This window comes from Sarcophilus harrisii, chromosome 5, assembly GCF_902635505.1.
Source record: "Sarcophilus harrisii chromosome 5, mSarHar1.11, whole genome shotgun sequence".
NCBI lineage: Eukaryota > Metazoa > Chordata > Mammalia > Dasyuromorphia > Dasyuridae > Sarcophilus > Sarcophilus harrisii.
Genome location: NC_045430.1, coordinates 228,115,407 through 228,131,333, shown reverse-complemented (window position 1 = coordinate 228,131,333; position 15,927 = coordinate 228,115,407). Strand labels below are relative to the sequence as shown.

The 15,927-nt window shown below is 34.2% G+C and overlaps 1 protein-coding gene across 1 annotated transcript in view; it reads left to right on the top strand.

Moving 5' to 3' along the window:
* MYO3A (myosin IIIA) overlaps nt 1-15,927 on the top strand; it is a 221,648-nt gene that overhangs the window by 200,712 nt on the left and 5,009 nt on the right. Inside the window, exons 30-32 of the mRNA XM_031940242.1 lie at nt 2,482-2,585; nt 10,698-10,738; nt 14,676-14,819. Of these exons, the coding sequence (XP_031796102.1) occupies nt 2,482-2,585; nt 10,698-10,738; nt 14,676-14,819 (289 nt within the window). The remainder of the gene's footprint in view (nt 1-2,481; nt 2,586-10,697; nt 10,739-14,675; nt 14,820-15,927) is intronic.

Genomic DNA, 15,927 nt, shown 5'->3' with positions numbered 1-15,927 from the left:
TGTACTTTCAGTAAGAGCATGACCTTATAGATATACATAAACTCTGACCTGTTCACGTGCTTCTGAATTCCCAACTCTGTCTCCACTGCCCCGGGCTTGTCCCACATCTGGCCTGTATCCCTCGTTCTCCTTATGTTAGCTTTCCAGAGCCCCCGCTCTTATTCTGTGCTCACAACACACTGGCACACATATGTCCAGTGCTAATAAGAAAAGGAGAGGGATCTACTTTGTTGTTGCTTTTGTTCAGTCATATCCAACTTTTCATGACCCCATTTGGAGATTTCTTGGCAGAAGCACTGAATGGTTTGTCATTTCCTTCTCCAACTCATTTTACAGATGATGGAACTGAGGTAAACAGAATTAAGTGACTTGTCCAGAGTCATATAGCTAGTAACTGTCTTAGGGTCCTATTTGAACTCGGGTCTTCCTGACACCTGACCCTGTGTTCTGTGCACGGTACCATTTAGGAGAAGACGAATAAAGGAGAAGTATGATTTCTTTACTTGGAAAACAGACAACAGTGACTGTAGCAGTGGCTTTGAAGAGTCACAAGAGATAATGCTGGAGAAGTAGGTTGGGACCACCTAATGGAGGACCCTGAATTTTAGGTCAAGGAGTCTGGACTTTATTCCACAGACAACCAGCTGCTGTCTAAGTAGACAGCCACTGGAACATTTTGGTGCTAAGAAGCTATTGCGGTATTAAATGATAAAAGTGATAAATGCCTTGACTTAAAGTGATAGCAATGGGAACAGAAAGGCAGAGACAGACTCGATAAAACATTATGAAAAAGGGCCATGAGTGATTTTTTTAAACAGTGACACTGATTCTATCTAATTCTTTTCCAAAAGTTACAATGTACATGTAAGCTATTTTGTTTGATAACTTTCTGGCATCTGTGTCTCTTTCTTACACTGACTCATTGTTTGCATTCACAACCCATCGCCAACCCTCCATCAGATATCACTTCCCAACAACGCCAGAGCCTATGACAGATTGAATTTATCCGATTGTGTAGCAACGTCTGGACAAGTGTTAGATGATGTGATGGTTGAGCAAACATAAATTAACATTTTTACTTGGCTGTTTTTGCCGAAGTGTGTAAAAATAATTATTTGAGGCTGAATCCAACTGAGGGAATACTCAGATGTGATTTGATAGTTTAGTCCTGTTAACAAAATGACTTGTTACAATAAATGTAACGGTACTGATTGTCCTGAAGAAAGTTCCATCAGTACTTAGTAGCATCAAGAATAGCCAACATGTTAGAAGACAAAATTAAAACCCAAGAAAGAAAAATTAAAAGTTTTAAACAGAAAGCCATGTGGAATATAAAATGTATTAGAAATTTTAAAATGAAAGCACATTTATTAAGTGCTATGTTCCAAGAACGGTGCTATGTGCTAAAATATAAATATAAGCAAGCAAAACAATCTACTCGCTAAAATTAAAGTTTATATTCTAAAGGGGAAGACAACACATAAGAGGAAGTTGGGAAAATGAATGAGGCTATTCACCTGGAGGCATAGTTTGGAATTTGTGGCCAAGAAGTGTGATAAAGGAGTTGTTCTGGAAAAATAAGGTAAAATCTTACTTAGCAGAACTCAGAATAGTCTTCAAGGTTTCTCCAGTGTGGAATAAGGTAGGATGATGACCAGAGGGGAAATGGTACAGCACAGTATTAATGGCAAGGAAGACTCTGTTAAAGTGAGTATTTTGAAAGGGGCATTCATTTTGGGGGTGCAGGTTGGCCTTTGGTGTCCCTAATAGTCTATGAACTTAAGTAACTTTGAGAAGGCAATTTGAATAGATTCAAGGGGTTAGAAGTCATATTCCAGGAATCTAAGAGGGAATCAGGTAGTGAAAAAGTAGGGACACATTATTTTTTGGTAATATTCCAAAGCTGTAGGTTTTTCTTTAGTGTTGATATTTTCTACATCACTGCCCAATTTCCAAAAACCTGTTGCCCTTATTTTTTAAAAAGAAGACATACTTAATCAAAACATATCAACACATTCTGCACTTATTGTTTTACTACTTCTAGACTGAAGGAATTCTACAATCTATCCATGTTGTTTTCCTTGACATTTTTGTGAAAATCATGTACATTGTTCTCCCAATTCTGCTTACTTTAAATTAATTCTTTCAAGTCTTTCCAGATTTCTGTGAATTTTTTATTTATAAATTCTGGTGTCACAATAATGTTCCATAACAGTTACATGTTATTAATTTCATTTTATTCCTCAACTACCTTTACCTCTTCCTTCCCTCTACTAACCTTAGACCATCATATGACAATGGATAGGATGGTAAGGATCAAGAGGGGGGGAGTATCAGCAAGTGGACATAAGCAACCCAATCCGTCCTTTATCACCTCCAGTCTCAAATGTATGCTTAAATTCATTTTCATATGAAATATGAAAATAGTTTTAATAATAAATCTTAAACCTAAATGCTTATTTCTCAATACCTTTGTTGTAGGTGTCTTTAAAGAAGAGCCAAAAATATTGAGACCTCCAAGACGACCATCAAAACCCAAAACTTTAAATAATCCTGAAGACTCCACATATTATTATCTGTTACATGTAAGTAATTATCGAGGCTCTTTTAGTTTTAAAATTCTATTCTATTGCAAAATTCAGCCCATAGGAATCACTGAAATCAGGTGTAAAGTTTGCAGCTGTAATAAAAAAAGATTAGGCCATATATCGACACTATTAACCCTCTACGCCTTGAGAGATACTGTGCTTATCATAATAGTACTACCCTCAGTATTCTAGCAGTTTAGGCCAATCCTCGGCAAAATTATGGATAGTACAAAGATTGTCTTTGAAATCCTCCTTCTAATTTCCCTTTCAGTGTCTTTACCTCTCTGTGCTTTAGAACAATAGTGCCTCATGTTCCATACCTTTCCTTCTCAAGGAGAGTTTTCCAGGAGGGAATGCCTTAACCCAAAGGAATTAGTGATGAGAAATTTAGTCAAAACTATGGGCTGGTTGAAAGAGATAATTTTGAAAAAGTGGATCTTTCTATTGCCTCTCATTTCATACCATATGGAGATCTCTACCCATACTTAACACCACATCTGAAAATTACAATAGTCCCAAAAATTATTCACTCAGAATTTATCTTTATCCCCACTTGGAAACATCCCTAAGATCTATAGGGTACCATGTACCCCATCTTGCCCTATGAATAACCTTGCACCCTTTTTGCAAGTATTAATCATCTACCTACAAGATAGGAGAGGGGAGAAACCACAGCCCAATATTTTATCCCTGTTAAAGAAAATCATTAAGAAATAGAGACGTGAATTATATGCATACAATGGACACGTGTATATATACTCACACAAATTTATATTTCATTCCACCAAAGAAATATATGTTTTACAAATAGAAAATACACTCAAATAAAACTAGCTAATTGTTCAGCTCAGATCTCTCCACATTCTGGAATACACAAAGAACCTTTACTGTTCCTCTTCTTTGTTTTCTTCCAAAGCCGATGGGCTGCCAGACCTTTCAGTCAAAGTTCAATCATAGACATGCACTAACTATATAGCCTGGAGAATATAAATATAAAATTCCTCATCTCTAAAAATAGAATCATTTATCAGCCCTTCTTTTCCTCACAAGATCATTGTATATATGATTTTTATGTGCTATATAAATAGAAGAATTATCATTATTAGAGCATTTAAACAAAGAAAAACAATCCATATGCAGATCCAAATGAAATTTTCCATTCACAAATCACAGAACTATAGTCATTAATACTGTTCTTTAAGAAGCATTCATGTATAATCAGCATTTGTTTTTGTTAAACATGCAAAAGTCAATCACAGAAGAATCTAAGAAAGCATGCGATTCCAGGTGACCCATTTGTATTTGGTTGTCACCATGAGCAAGCCTTGGTTCAGAGTAAGATGTGTATTGATTTTTCTCTGCTGTCCAGAATAAGATGCAGCGGGGCTGACACCTATATGTACAAAGACATAAAAGGAAAAGCAGAGATTTAGGGTAAGACATTTTGAAGCAATATATAAGGTTTCCATTAATGCAGACATTAAGTGGCAAATGGTGCTTATTGAACTATTTTTAACAGCAACAAAATGATAGATTAAGTTGATTTCCATTCCCATTAAACATCATTATGATGGATTTTAAGCAGATGAGATCAAAGGCTCTTCCTAAGATTAAAGATCTAATCAGTTTATGAAATTGCTTTCAAAAAGCTCTGAATTTGGGAGCAGAGGACCTATGTTCAAGTCTTGTCTCTGCAATTTGCTACTCATATGACGTAAGGTTCCTCATCTTGAAAATGGAGTCAGGCTTTGTAAGATCCTTTCCTGCTCTACGACTGTTTGAACTACTCATCAAGTCAAGTTTGAAAGTATATATTAATGATTATATGTTACTTAGGACTCCAACACATGCATTCTATCATATCAAACTTCTCCTCTGACTTTCCCTTCTCTTTGCCAACTATGGAAGAATTACTATCATCTACATCCCCAGTTTTGCCACTGTGGGGATAAATATCAGACTCAGGATCCAAACATATTGAATGTCTGTAATATAAACACCAGCATCAGAAAAACATCTTTTTTTATTTCTTTGTCATCTAAACTTGATAAACATCAAGAGATATAAGCATTTCCACATGCAAAGAACAGAAAAGAAAATTTGTTCTTCATGAAAACATGAATACAAACTGCTGAAACTTTTAAAATAAACAATAAATTCTGAATGTTCCAGAGCTGTCCCACCCGTGTTTCCCTTTCACCTTCCTTCTCATCACTTCTGTGTATTTTTAAATACTTCACTGATCCTTATTTATGGTTCCTTTTAGGGGGAGCAAGGCATCACATTAGTACATATCTATTCTTCACAATTCTAATCCTCCGAGTAAAGTCAGTAATATAAAGTCACTATCTTCTGAAATCCATACATTGGCCATTTTTGAAAACATATATCTCATTTTACCTCTCTATTTCAACAACTTTCTGACAAGAGATGGAAAGAAGTATGCTTCATGATCAATCCTCTGGAATTTGTATTAGTCACTGTATTAATCAGAGTTCTGAAATCTTTCAAAGTTGTTTTTTACAATGTTTTCATTGTATAAATTTAGACATTTGATTTTAAAAGGGAACTGTAGTCACTCATCCCATGTGCCAGCTATGAGACTACTTCTATCCATAGCTCTAGCTCTAACGATATAAAGTCCTATCCTCAAGGACCTTACCTTTGAGTTTATATATGAGCATCATTGTTAAAAACGAGAATTTTAGATTATTTTGAAATAACTTAGGCAGTTTGTGACTATGACACTCCTTTCAAAACCAAGGCTTGAGTTGATTCATGGACCAAATTCAATTAAACTCAAAAATAAAATGTTTCCTTCTTATAAGTTGTTCTATGAACTAGAAATACAAAGATGAAAAAGAAATGCACCTCCTTGTAAGTTATTCTATGTACTAGAAATACAAAAATGAAAAAGAAATGCAATTCATTCCCTCTAGAAGTGTAGAGTCTGCACAAATAAGTGTGATACAAGTGAGTATATAGTGAGGACTCAAGGAGTCAAAGGAGAGTTTCCAAAGAAAATTGCTTTCACAACTGTGAGAGAAAGGAATCAAGGAAAATGTCATGAAGCACTTAGCACCAGAGATGGATCTTCAAAGAAAAAAGAACTCAAAAGGGAGTGGGAGTAGGAGCATTACAGGCATAAGAAGCAGTCAGAACAAAAGTAATACATAAAAAATATCAAACATTTTTAAAAGCTATTCTTACAAATAAAAAATATATAGCATCACTCTATTTAGCTGCCATCATGAAGGCAAGAATGTTCTGCCTGTGCTCATTTTACAGCTACATAATCCTTCTAGGAAAAAAAAATTTTATAATTCTATATCCTTTTGATGCAAAAGTAGATGTAAATTCATGCAAATTTTTATAAAGAATCTTTCATACTTCCTAGTTTCCCTAAACACAAAATACTTATTCTAATTTATGTTTTTGTTGCCGGGTCACAAGTATAAGCATTAAAAATTATACTGGATAACATTGCCTCCAGGGACTATTGAAATCTATGAGATTATTTCTTTACCCATTAAATGACCTTTGAAATATTTTTATCTGATTTTTATAACTTTTGCATATGCTTACATGAATACTTTAAATTGTGTTTCCAATCTACTACTGACTAAGAAACAAAAAACCAAGATTGTTAGAATTGTTTGTAAAGTAAGAATGAGTTGAGTATAATAAAAAGCCTGGGGGAACTATCCTGTAGAGGAAAGAGCAGGAATTTTAGTGCATAGCCCTTAGTGTACAAATGAGTTCTTATCCCTCCTTAGCCACTAATCAGCTGTGTGGTCTTAGGTATGTTACTGGGACTTAATAACTAAGATCCTCATTTTCCTTTTTTCTAGACAGCTGGTGATGCAGTGGATGAGGATAATAATAGTACCTATCTTCCAGAATTGTTGGGAAGATTAAATAAGATATTATTTGTACAAAACACTTAGTACTGTGCCTGGCACACATAGTAGGTGCTATATAAATGTTTATTCCTTTTCTTTATTCTCTTCCCTAAAATGAGAGGATTAAAAGAGATGATATCTCAGTTTCTTTATATTCTATGATTCTCTGTGCCCCTTTCAAAACCACTTGACCAGCTATTTGAGCTGCCTAATAACTTTTGTCACTCTTGTCTGAATCATTGCCCATTTCCAAATGGTTGAATTTGCTAGGAATCCTTCCAGATAAGTGGAATTTTTCTACAGTACTAAAATGAAAATGGATAATAGACAAGATAATTTGAGGTAACAAAAGGTTACCTTTGAACTTTGTAAGTTGTTAGAAAAAGAAAGATTGATCCTTATTGGTCAGAGAGTTTTAACTCACTTCAGAGTTGATTCATTCTGCTCCTTCAAATCAAGTCAACAAGTACTTATGAAGAGCCTCCTTATTAAATTCATTTATTCAATTGATCTTTTTTGCCATTCCCTGAATAGGACATTCCATGTCCCATTTTTGTGATTTGGTACAGACTGCCCACCATGCTTAGTATATATTCACTTCTTAGCTGTATCCCATCAAATCTCCAGCTTCCTTCAGAGCTCAGCTCAGGGACCATCTACTACCAGAAACCCATCCTGATCTTGAATCAGATTAATGCTAGTGCTCCCCTGCCAGAAATTACTTTGCATGTATGCTATATATTTAATCTTCTAGTACATATGTACATGTTGTCTTCTCCACCCTCCACCAATGAAATGTTAATTCCTTAAATACAGGAACTATTTCATTAGTGTTCTTTGCATTCATAGTGCCTAGTATAAAAAGAAGTAGCATGATGTAATGAATAGGTTGGTAAGATTTAGTGTCAAGAGGACTTGGTTTCAAATCCTTGCTTCAGACTTTTATTAGTTGTGTGACCCTAAATGTCATCTCAACCTTTCTGAGCATCAGTTCCCCCACCTGAAAAATGGGCAGGTGATTCCATATCTGCAAAAATGTTGTTTTTGCTGCTATTGTTGTTCAGTCATTTCAGTCATGTCCAATTCTTCATGAGCCCATTTGGGCTTTTCTTGGCAAAAATACTGCCATTTCCTTTTCCAGTTTATTTTACAGTTAAGGAACTGAAACAAACAAGGTTAAGCAGCTTGCCTGGATAAGATAGCTAATAAGTGTCTTGAAGCCAGATTTGAACTGAGAGAGATGAGTCTTCCTTGCTCCAGGTCCAGCACTCTGTGCACTATGGTGCCACCTAGCTGCCCCATCTGCAAAAATGGATGGCCCCCCAAAAAGTAAAAATTTAAAAAAAAATGGATGGTCTCAAAGATCCCTTCAAAGTCCTTACTCTCATAGAATATACTTTTTTTCCGGGGGCGGGGAGGAGAGAGTTCCTCCAAAGGACTGGGCAAAAAGCACCTCTTGTGCTTGAAAGAAATCTTTTTCTGACGAAAAGGAAAAGAAAACATTCTTTTCTCTTTTTCCCTCTTTTTGTGGTCTTTCTAAAAGCTGGGCCACAATATTGCTTGTCTTGAAATGGCAAAAATGCAGTAATTGAGTAGAATTCCCTGTGCTGTGAATTTCTATAAGGGAAGGACTAATTTAGAATTGCCATTTCTTAGAGGCAAGTTTTGCCCTTGGACATGAACAAAGAGATACAACCACCTTTGGGGATTCAAGGGCAGTGTGCTGTTTGGTGCTGGATTATGTAACAGAGACTTGGCTCTTGTCATTCAGCTTGTTCACATCACTCAGCTTCACACTCTGGGATTCAGAAAACAAAAGCACCAAGATCCAGGGGTTATTTATTCATTAAATATATAGACCTAAGAAAACACACCTCTTGCAGGACGTCACCAGGGTTACAACATTAAAACAGGTCCATAGAAGTGTCAACTGGACTGCTGGAGGCCTATAGGCTAGAAACAATTATAATAATTGGTACTTATGCAGCTTTACATATGTACAGTAATGCTATACTTTATAAAACTTATATACTTTACATACAATAGTTCATTTGAACCTCACATCAACTTTGGATATCAGTATTGTAGGTATTATCTTCCTTATCTTACAGATGAGGAAACACTGGCTCATTGGAGTCGGAATTTACACCCAAGCATCGCCTAACATGAAACTCAACCACTTTTTTTTTAATTTACATGCGAGTAATCTCATTGAAAAAATTAATCAACTTGCTTAAAGTCATACAAATTGTAAATATTGTAAATTTTAAAATAGAAGAAATGGTTCAGAGATATCAGACAAGCCTTCTGCCTCCAAATCCAGTGCTCCTCTCTCTTTTGAAAGAAAAAGATTTCTTTCAAATCACTGTGCTACCACCTGTGTAGTACATAAGCACAAACTGACCTAGGGCATTAAAAGAAGAATTTGGACTTGGAAATTAAGGAAAGAGAAGAAAAGGTCCTGGTTGCATAATTTGACTTTTTTAGTTTCCTTGAATGGTATCATAGTGTTATATATAAATATTATCCCTTATCTACCCCCTTACAGAAGCCTATAAGAATGAAAATGATACAGAATTGTTTATCTCAAAAAATTAGAGCATCCCCAAAATAACAAATTGTATATGTGTGTGCATGTGTTTGTTTGTGGGGAAAAGAGAGGCAAGAGAGACAGAGACAGAGACAGACAGAAAAGCAGAGAAAGAGACAAAGACAGAAAGAGAGAGAGAGAGAGGGAGAAATTGAGATTTAAAGTGTCTCTAAAATTACTGGGAAATTGCCCAGATATGAACAAATCATTATTAATTGTTCTTATTTATTACCTTGCACTTTGTATTGTGTCAGTCACCTTGATATCTGCCGGTACTTTGTATAATTAAAAGATTATCTTCCACTAGTACAAGGTGAAAAGAGTATTTGTTTTCTCTAGCAGGAAGGCATTATTTGTATGTGAGACAGAGACAGAGCTCTCCAATGTCCTTGTGACATACAACTAAGTGCCTGTGTTTAATATCATGACATGAAACACATACCATAGAGCTTCAAGCCATCAAGCAGTGATTGATTTTAGTTCAAGGTAAAGAACAATGATATTTGACATGAGGTTGAAATGGAGCTATTACATAGGCTATGGTAGCTTAGTAACACATTTGTTTCTTGGTTTTCTACCTGAGAATTATCCAATGACTTCCAATATTTGACTTGATTCACTAAGTTCTTTGCTGTAAAATTTCAATAATTAAAATAATTATGGTCCATTATCTACTAGCATCATGGTTTCTATAGGCTTCTCACTTAAAATGACAAAATTATGGGAAATTTAGGATTTTAGAACTATAAGAACTATTAGCAAATCCAATAGACCAATTCAATCTTTTTGCTAATGAGGAAACTAAAAACCAGGACATCTAAAGGTCTTTTTTGAAAAGAACATTTTATTCTGTTATATTTGGGACAAGCACACTAGCTTCTTAATTTCTTATCTTTGGCTATAATTTCTTGGTTTGGGGAGAAAAGGTGTTTTTTTAATTTGCTGCATAATTATGCATGTTGTATACTTCCATATAATATAAAATTACAAAATCAACTGCACTAATGGGAAATAATGATAATAAAATGGATGCAACTATCTAAAATAACTGAAAATTTGAATTAAAGAATGCTTTTAAAGAAATGCTGTTTTATTGCTTCCGGATAAAGACAATAACTCGAGGTAGGTTTGCTATTGACCTTCCAGAGACACAACCTATTAAAGTAAAAGAAAAAAGTGATTATATAAATACTATATCAGAGCACTGGCCTATACCAGCCTGACATCCATTTTTTTTAATTTGAAAATGGATTTTTTTCAAAATGCCTTTAAAATTTTGTCTTTTTAACTGATAAACATTTTCCTTCCAAGCTTCTTTATATAATTAGTTTATCTTGTAATGTTCTTCCACAAGTAGTAGGAAGGTTCATTTTAACATACTCACTGTCCAAATGATCATAATTTCAGAAATAGGAAAGTTTAAATTAATCAAGTTGTATTATGTACTATAGTTGATGAGATTTTCTTGTATCACAGATCCAGACAAAAATCGTAAACTAAAAATATATTCAATGCCTTATTTTTAAATATAACTAATGCAACTTCAAAAGAAATCAATGTTATATTAATAAGATAGACTTTTAAATTTGTTAAAATTAAAATTTTTATTTTCTTTAGAAATCAATCCAAGAAGAGAAAAGAAGACCACGGAAAAACAGGTAATCATTATTCTTTAATATATGTCTAATCCTGTCCAAAAAAAATACATGTACTTTCATAAATTCTTAAATACAAATTATGTAAAAGAATCATTGATTTTACTTAGTTAAATTTAGAATACAACTTACTCCCAGCATAATACATTTCATGTATACTAAAAGTATAATATTCTTCAAAGTCATAATAATGCAGAGCAACTAGGACATTGACCCAGAGCACTGAAATTTAGAGTCCTGATAATATTTACAATCCTTCAACTGTCACTTACCAAAAACAATCAATTAAAAAAAGCTACCAGATGATAAACTTCCTCTTCACTCATATCCCCACTCCAACATATCCTAGGTAAACTTCGGTCTGGTCTACACTGTCCTGTTCTACCCTCCACTAGGAGCAATATCACAGGGTCTTTTCCCATCCTATTCTCACCACTAACAATAGAAGATGTCTCTTCAAAATATGTCTTGTGCTGCTTATCCAAGATGTATTTTGTAAAACTTGACCCAAGCTCAAAAATGGCTACCTATAGTTCTCTATGATATCAAACCTCATAGCTATATACTGAGAATGTTTCCCACTGTTTTCTATTATAATGTCATATATTATTATTATTGATCTATTAAAATATGATATTTTCATCTATAAAAAGGAAATTCTTATAGACATACAGCCCATTTGTCCCTATAAAATTCCTTTCTTGCCTCTCTTTTTCTTTCTTTGAAATTGTGTGTGTGTGTTATTATTGATCTATTAAAATATGATATTTTCATCTATAAAAAGGAAATTCTTATAGACATACAGCCCATTTGTCCCTATAAAATTCCTTTCTTGCCTCTCTTTTTCTTTCTTTGAAATTGTGTGTATGTGTGTGTTAAAGGGATTGTGTAAGAGAATTCATTCACTTGAGTTTGACATACAGTTCTCAAGTTTATATCCCACAGTAATAGTAGTCAGAGTAGAGTCATAGTAACAGTAGGAGGAGGAGGAGGAGGAGAAGGAGGTAGTAGTAGTAGCAGCAGCAGCAGCAGCAGCAGTAGTAGTAGCAGCAGTAGCAGTAGTAGTAGTAGTAGTAGTAGGTAGTAGTAATAGTAGTAGTAGTAGTAATAATAGTAGTAGTAGTAATAATAGTAGTAGTAATCTCAATACCTTGAGGTTTAAGAATGTCAAGCCAAATTGATAGAATACAAAATGAGACCTGCAGATTATAGTGCACTTATGCCAGCTCCCTAGAAACAGTACAAAGTTCTGATCATAAAGTCTTTCTTTTTATAAAATTTTGATTGAAACCTTTTGTTTTATATCTCCTCAATCTCTGACTCTCTTTCAATCTCTGCTGTCCTTACACAGTAAACCATACAACTTGGAACAAAGAATTTAAAAAGAAAAGTATTAAAGCAGCTGAGTAAAGCTAAGCAAACATACCAATTAAAGACTTTAATATGTCATTATTCCACACTCATTGTCCCCTATGTCTATAAAGAAGGGAAGAGATCAATCAACCTTTGCTGTGGAAATCATGGTTCACTAAAACACTAAAATATAGATTATATAATATTACCTATATTTGTGTTCTCCTGGGTACAGCTATATGGACCCTAGCTTCTCCATTGGCTACCAATTAGTCAAATTGGATTCCTCCAAAAGGAAGGAATATGTCATTTTAAAGATATTGAAATATTACATATGATACTTATGGAAAATTGATTTAGAAAAAAATTTTATTAAGCATCTAAGAATTATAAATCTAAAGAACAAAATAAAAATTTTTGAAGTATAAAGATTATAAAACAAAAATAATTAAAGAGCAGACCAAATTAAATGCTATCAGCTATAATAAATAAATCTTTTCTTCAAGCCAATAATTTATAGCCTTTAATTCACAGGCTTACATTTTTGCTCAAGGTAGATTTATCATCTTTTTAAAAAAAAGACAATGAGAAGATATTATACAGTCTTTTCATTGAAATAGACATTCATGAAAGAAGGTAATACAGTAAAACTCTGATTACTTGGAATGTTTATATGCACTAAACTTTTAGAAACAAAATATAAATCACAAGAAAAATGCATATCAATTGTTAATTTAAGTAACTATCATCTGGGCATATTCTAGAATTGTCAAGCATTCATTCCAAGTCCTCATACCTTCAGGTGCCACAGGGGCTAGAGTGCTAGACAAGGAGTCAGGAAGATTTGATTTTGAATCTTGCCTCCAATCCTAGCTGTGTGAAACCGGGCAAGTAACTTAACCTCCTTAAGCTTCTGTTTGTTCGACTGTAGCACCTACCTCACAGGGTTGTTGTGAGGATCATATGATATAACTTATATAAAAGTGCTTTGACGATTTTAAAGTGCTTTATAAATGCTGTTATTATTTTACACACAATCTCTCTTAAGGTCCTATTTCAGCACATCATCATAGTGTGATGGTGAATTCGAGGTCTCCAAACCATGGAAACAAAGTAAAGGTTTTGACAAGTGCTACTGAGTTTGGAAGGCATGACGTACAACCTCAATGATGGATTGTATATTTTTGCCAGTGGATAAATCTAGCTAAGGTCAGGGACACTCATCACTAGAAGATTGGCCACCAGGTGGTTAATTTTTCAGTCTCAACAATTCATGAAAATCGATTTCCATCTGTATTGGTGGAGAGAGAACCTGCATTGATGAAATCAGTAATGTTCTAAAGTATTGAATATACTCTGTACAAAGTGCTGTTAATCCCTTCAGGATGCAGTCATCATGAAAAGACTAAATGAATGAATAAGAAAGCATTACCCAATGCACTTAAGTACCTACTATGTGCCAAACACTCTGTTATCTTCATATACTGTGTTTAATAAAGTAGAAATGTGAAATTATGTGTTTTTTAAATAATATTCAACAGTAACTGAAAAATTGAAAATTGGTAGGGAGTGATATGATTAAGCTCCAATTAACCAATTCATCATAGAGTATCCTATTCCCTGAACATTCTAATCAATTGATGTTTTATTATACCAACATTATACTATAGTCTTTACTTACATTGATGCTCAGCCATCAGCTACTAACTTGGAATTGTCCCCAATAAATTAACAAAAATTCATATATGAAGGAAATGATTAAAAAAATCATTCCAAGATAATGGATTTGTTTATGTATTCTAGATATGAGATTTAGAGCTGAAAGGGACCTCAGACACCATCTAATCCACTCCCTGATTTTACACATGAAGAAATTAAAGAGGTTTAGTGACTTTGTCCATGGTCCCACAGATAGTAAGAAATTGCATGTGTATACTAATGTTACAGATGGAAAGCATAATGTGAATACTTGAAAAATATGTTATCCAGTGATCAGCAGCTTTCATTCCATCTGGCTACTCCAAACCCCTCTGCCACATTTTCTGTGGGCTGGAACTACTGTACACTTCAAAATCAAACAATCACTTTCCCTGCAATCTGTTTTACCTCTACTTCTGCTGAGATGATCCAGCAAATAATTTCTCAGAGCCCCTGAATCACTATTGTACATGTATTTGTGGATATCAGTGATACACATGAATGAGGGAATGAAAGAAACTTACTCCCAATTTGACCTCAACTTCTTTGCTCCTTATGAACCAGCAAAAAAGCCTATGGAGATTCAAAACGTTGAAGCAGGATAACACACTCCCATGTACTCATATCATATACCAGAGTATAACCAAGACATGGAAACTCTCTTTGAAAACCAAATACAGTGGGGAGGGGATGGGCAGGAGGGAAGGGAACTGCTTTAAAAACCCAGGTATAGAACAAATATGTTTGTACATTGTTAAATTTCTGCCATTTATGTTACCACATGTATGACTCCTAAATTCTAGTTATTGAAAGGAAACTAAATAATTACTCTGTAATTTAAGTAAAATGAAAATAAAATTGATACTATGGCATATGTGTTCATTTACAGTCAGGGAAAAGTTCTAGATTTAGAGGATTTCTATTACAAAGGATTTTCAACTAGTCACTCTGGATTGAAAGAACATAAATCTTACATGAGAGAGAGAAGACCACGAACAGAACTCCAGAACTCATGTTTTAAAGCTGATGAAAGGTAACAAACCTTTAGGTACCATTTTCACCTTTGCAGTTTTATTGATTAAGCAAAAGAGATTATTTTGGTAGAATGTGAAAAACACAACTTAGCAATGAAAAGACCTGGGTTTGAATTTCACCTCAGTATGTAGACATATGAATGTGGACTTGTTATTTCACTTCTCTCTGCCTTACATGTAAAATGGGAATAATATCTGGATCTGCCTCAAAAGATTTGTGTGAGGGTCAATGTGTGGCAATACACATGAAATTGCTTTAAAAACTTATAAAGAGCTGTAGAAATGTCATTGAGAAACGCTGGTGTGAAGAAATGGATTTTTGTGTCAGGAGAGGTTTGGATCATTAAAAGCTCTATTCGGTTTCCCAAATGAAATCTAGCCTGCTTTCCTCCTTCCATTCAACACTGGGTTCATCTCATGGTCCATCAACAGTGACTGCCCTGAATATGTTATATTGATGTACTAACTGTGAAATGACTGCACAGCTTCAAGTCACAATCTAGACAATATACTTTCTTCATCTCTCTGGTTTATACCATGAGGATTGTTCAGTTGATAGCATTTTTGAGCAATTATAAAGCTCATTGAGAAAGCCCTTTAATGTCCCAGTGTCTGATACAATCAACACATCATCCATACAAAGAATATGTAGAGAACCCTAGTCTTCTCTTGGAATGTTGCCCAAGACATCTTCCATAACTATGGTAAATATCTTGGCAAGCTTGCATATCTTTGATTCATGCCTTACTTATCATGAATAATCAAAGAGTCATTGAAAATAATCTTGCCTATGTTTATATATCAAGGAATTCTGAATGATTTTAACAAATACACAAGAGACTTCTTAAATGCATCTTAAAGCTGAATTTTGTTCTTCTGAATAACATACGGTATTATTAAGAATCTTGAAATACCAGTCTCCAAAAACTCTGAATTGTAGGAGACTCAAATGGCAATAGAAAATATATATTGAACATAAGTATACTGCAACAAATTTCAATGATACTAAAAAAAAAACTGGTACAGCATAAAGAACACTGAACATGGAGTCATAGGATATATGTTCATATTCTGGTTCTGCTACTTACTACCTGTATGATCTTGAAC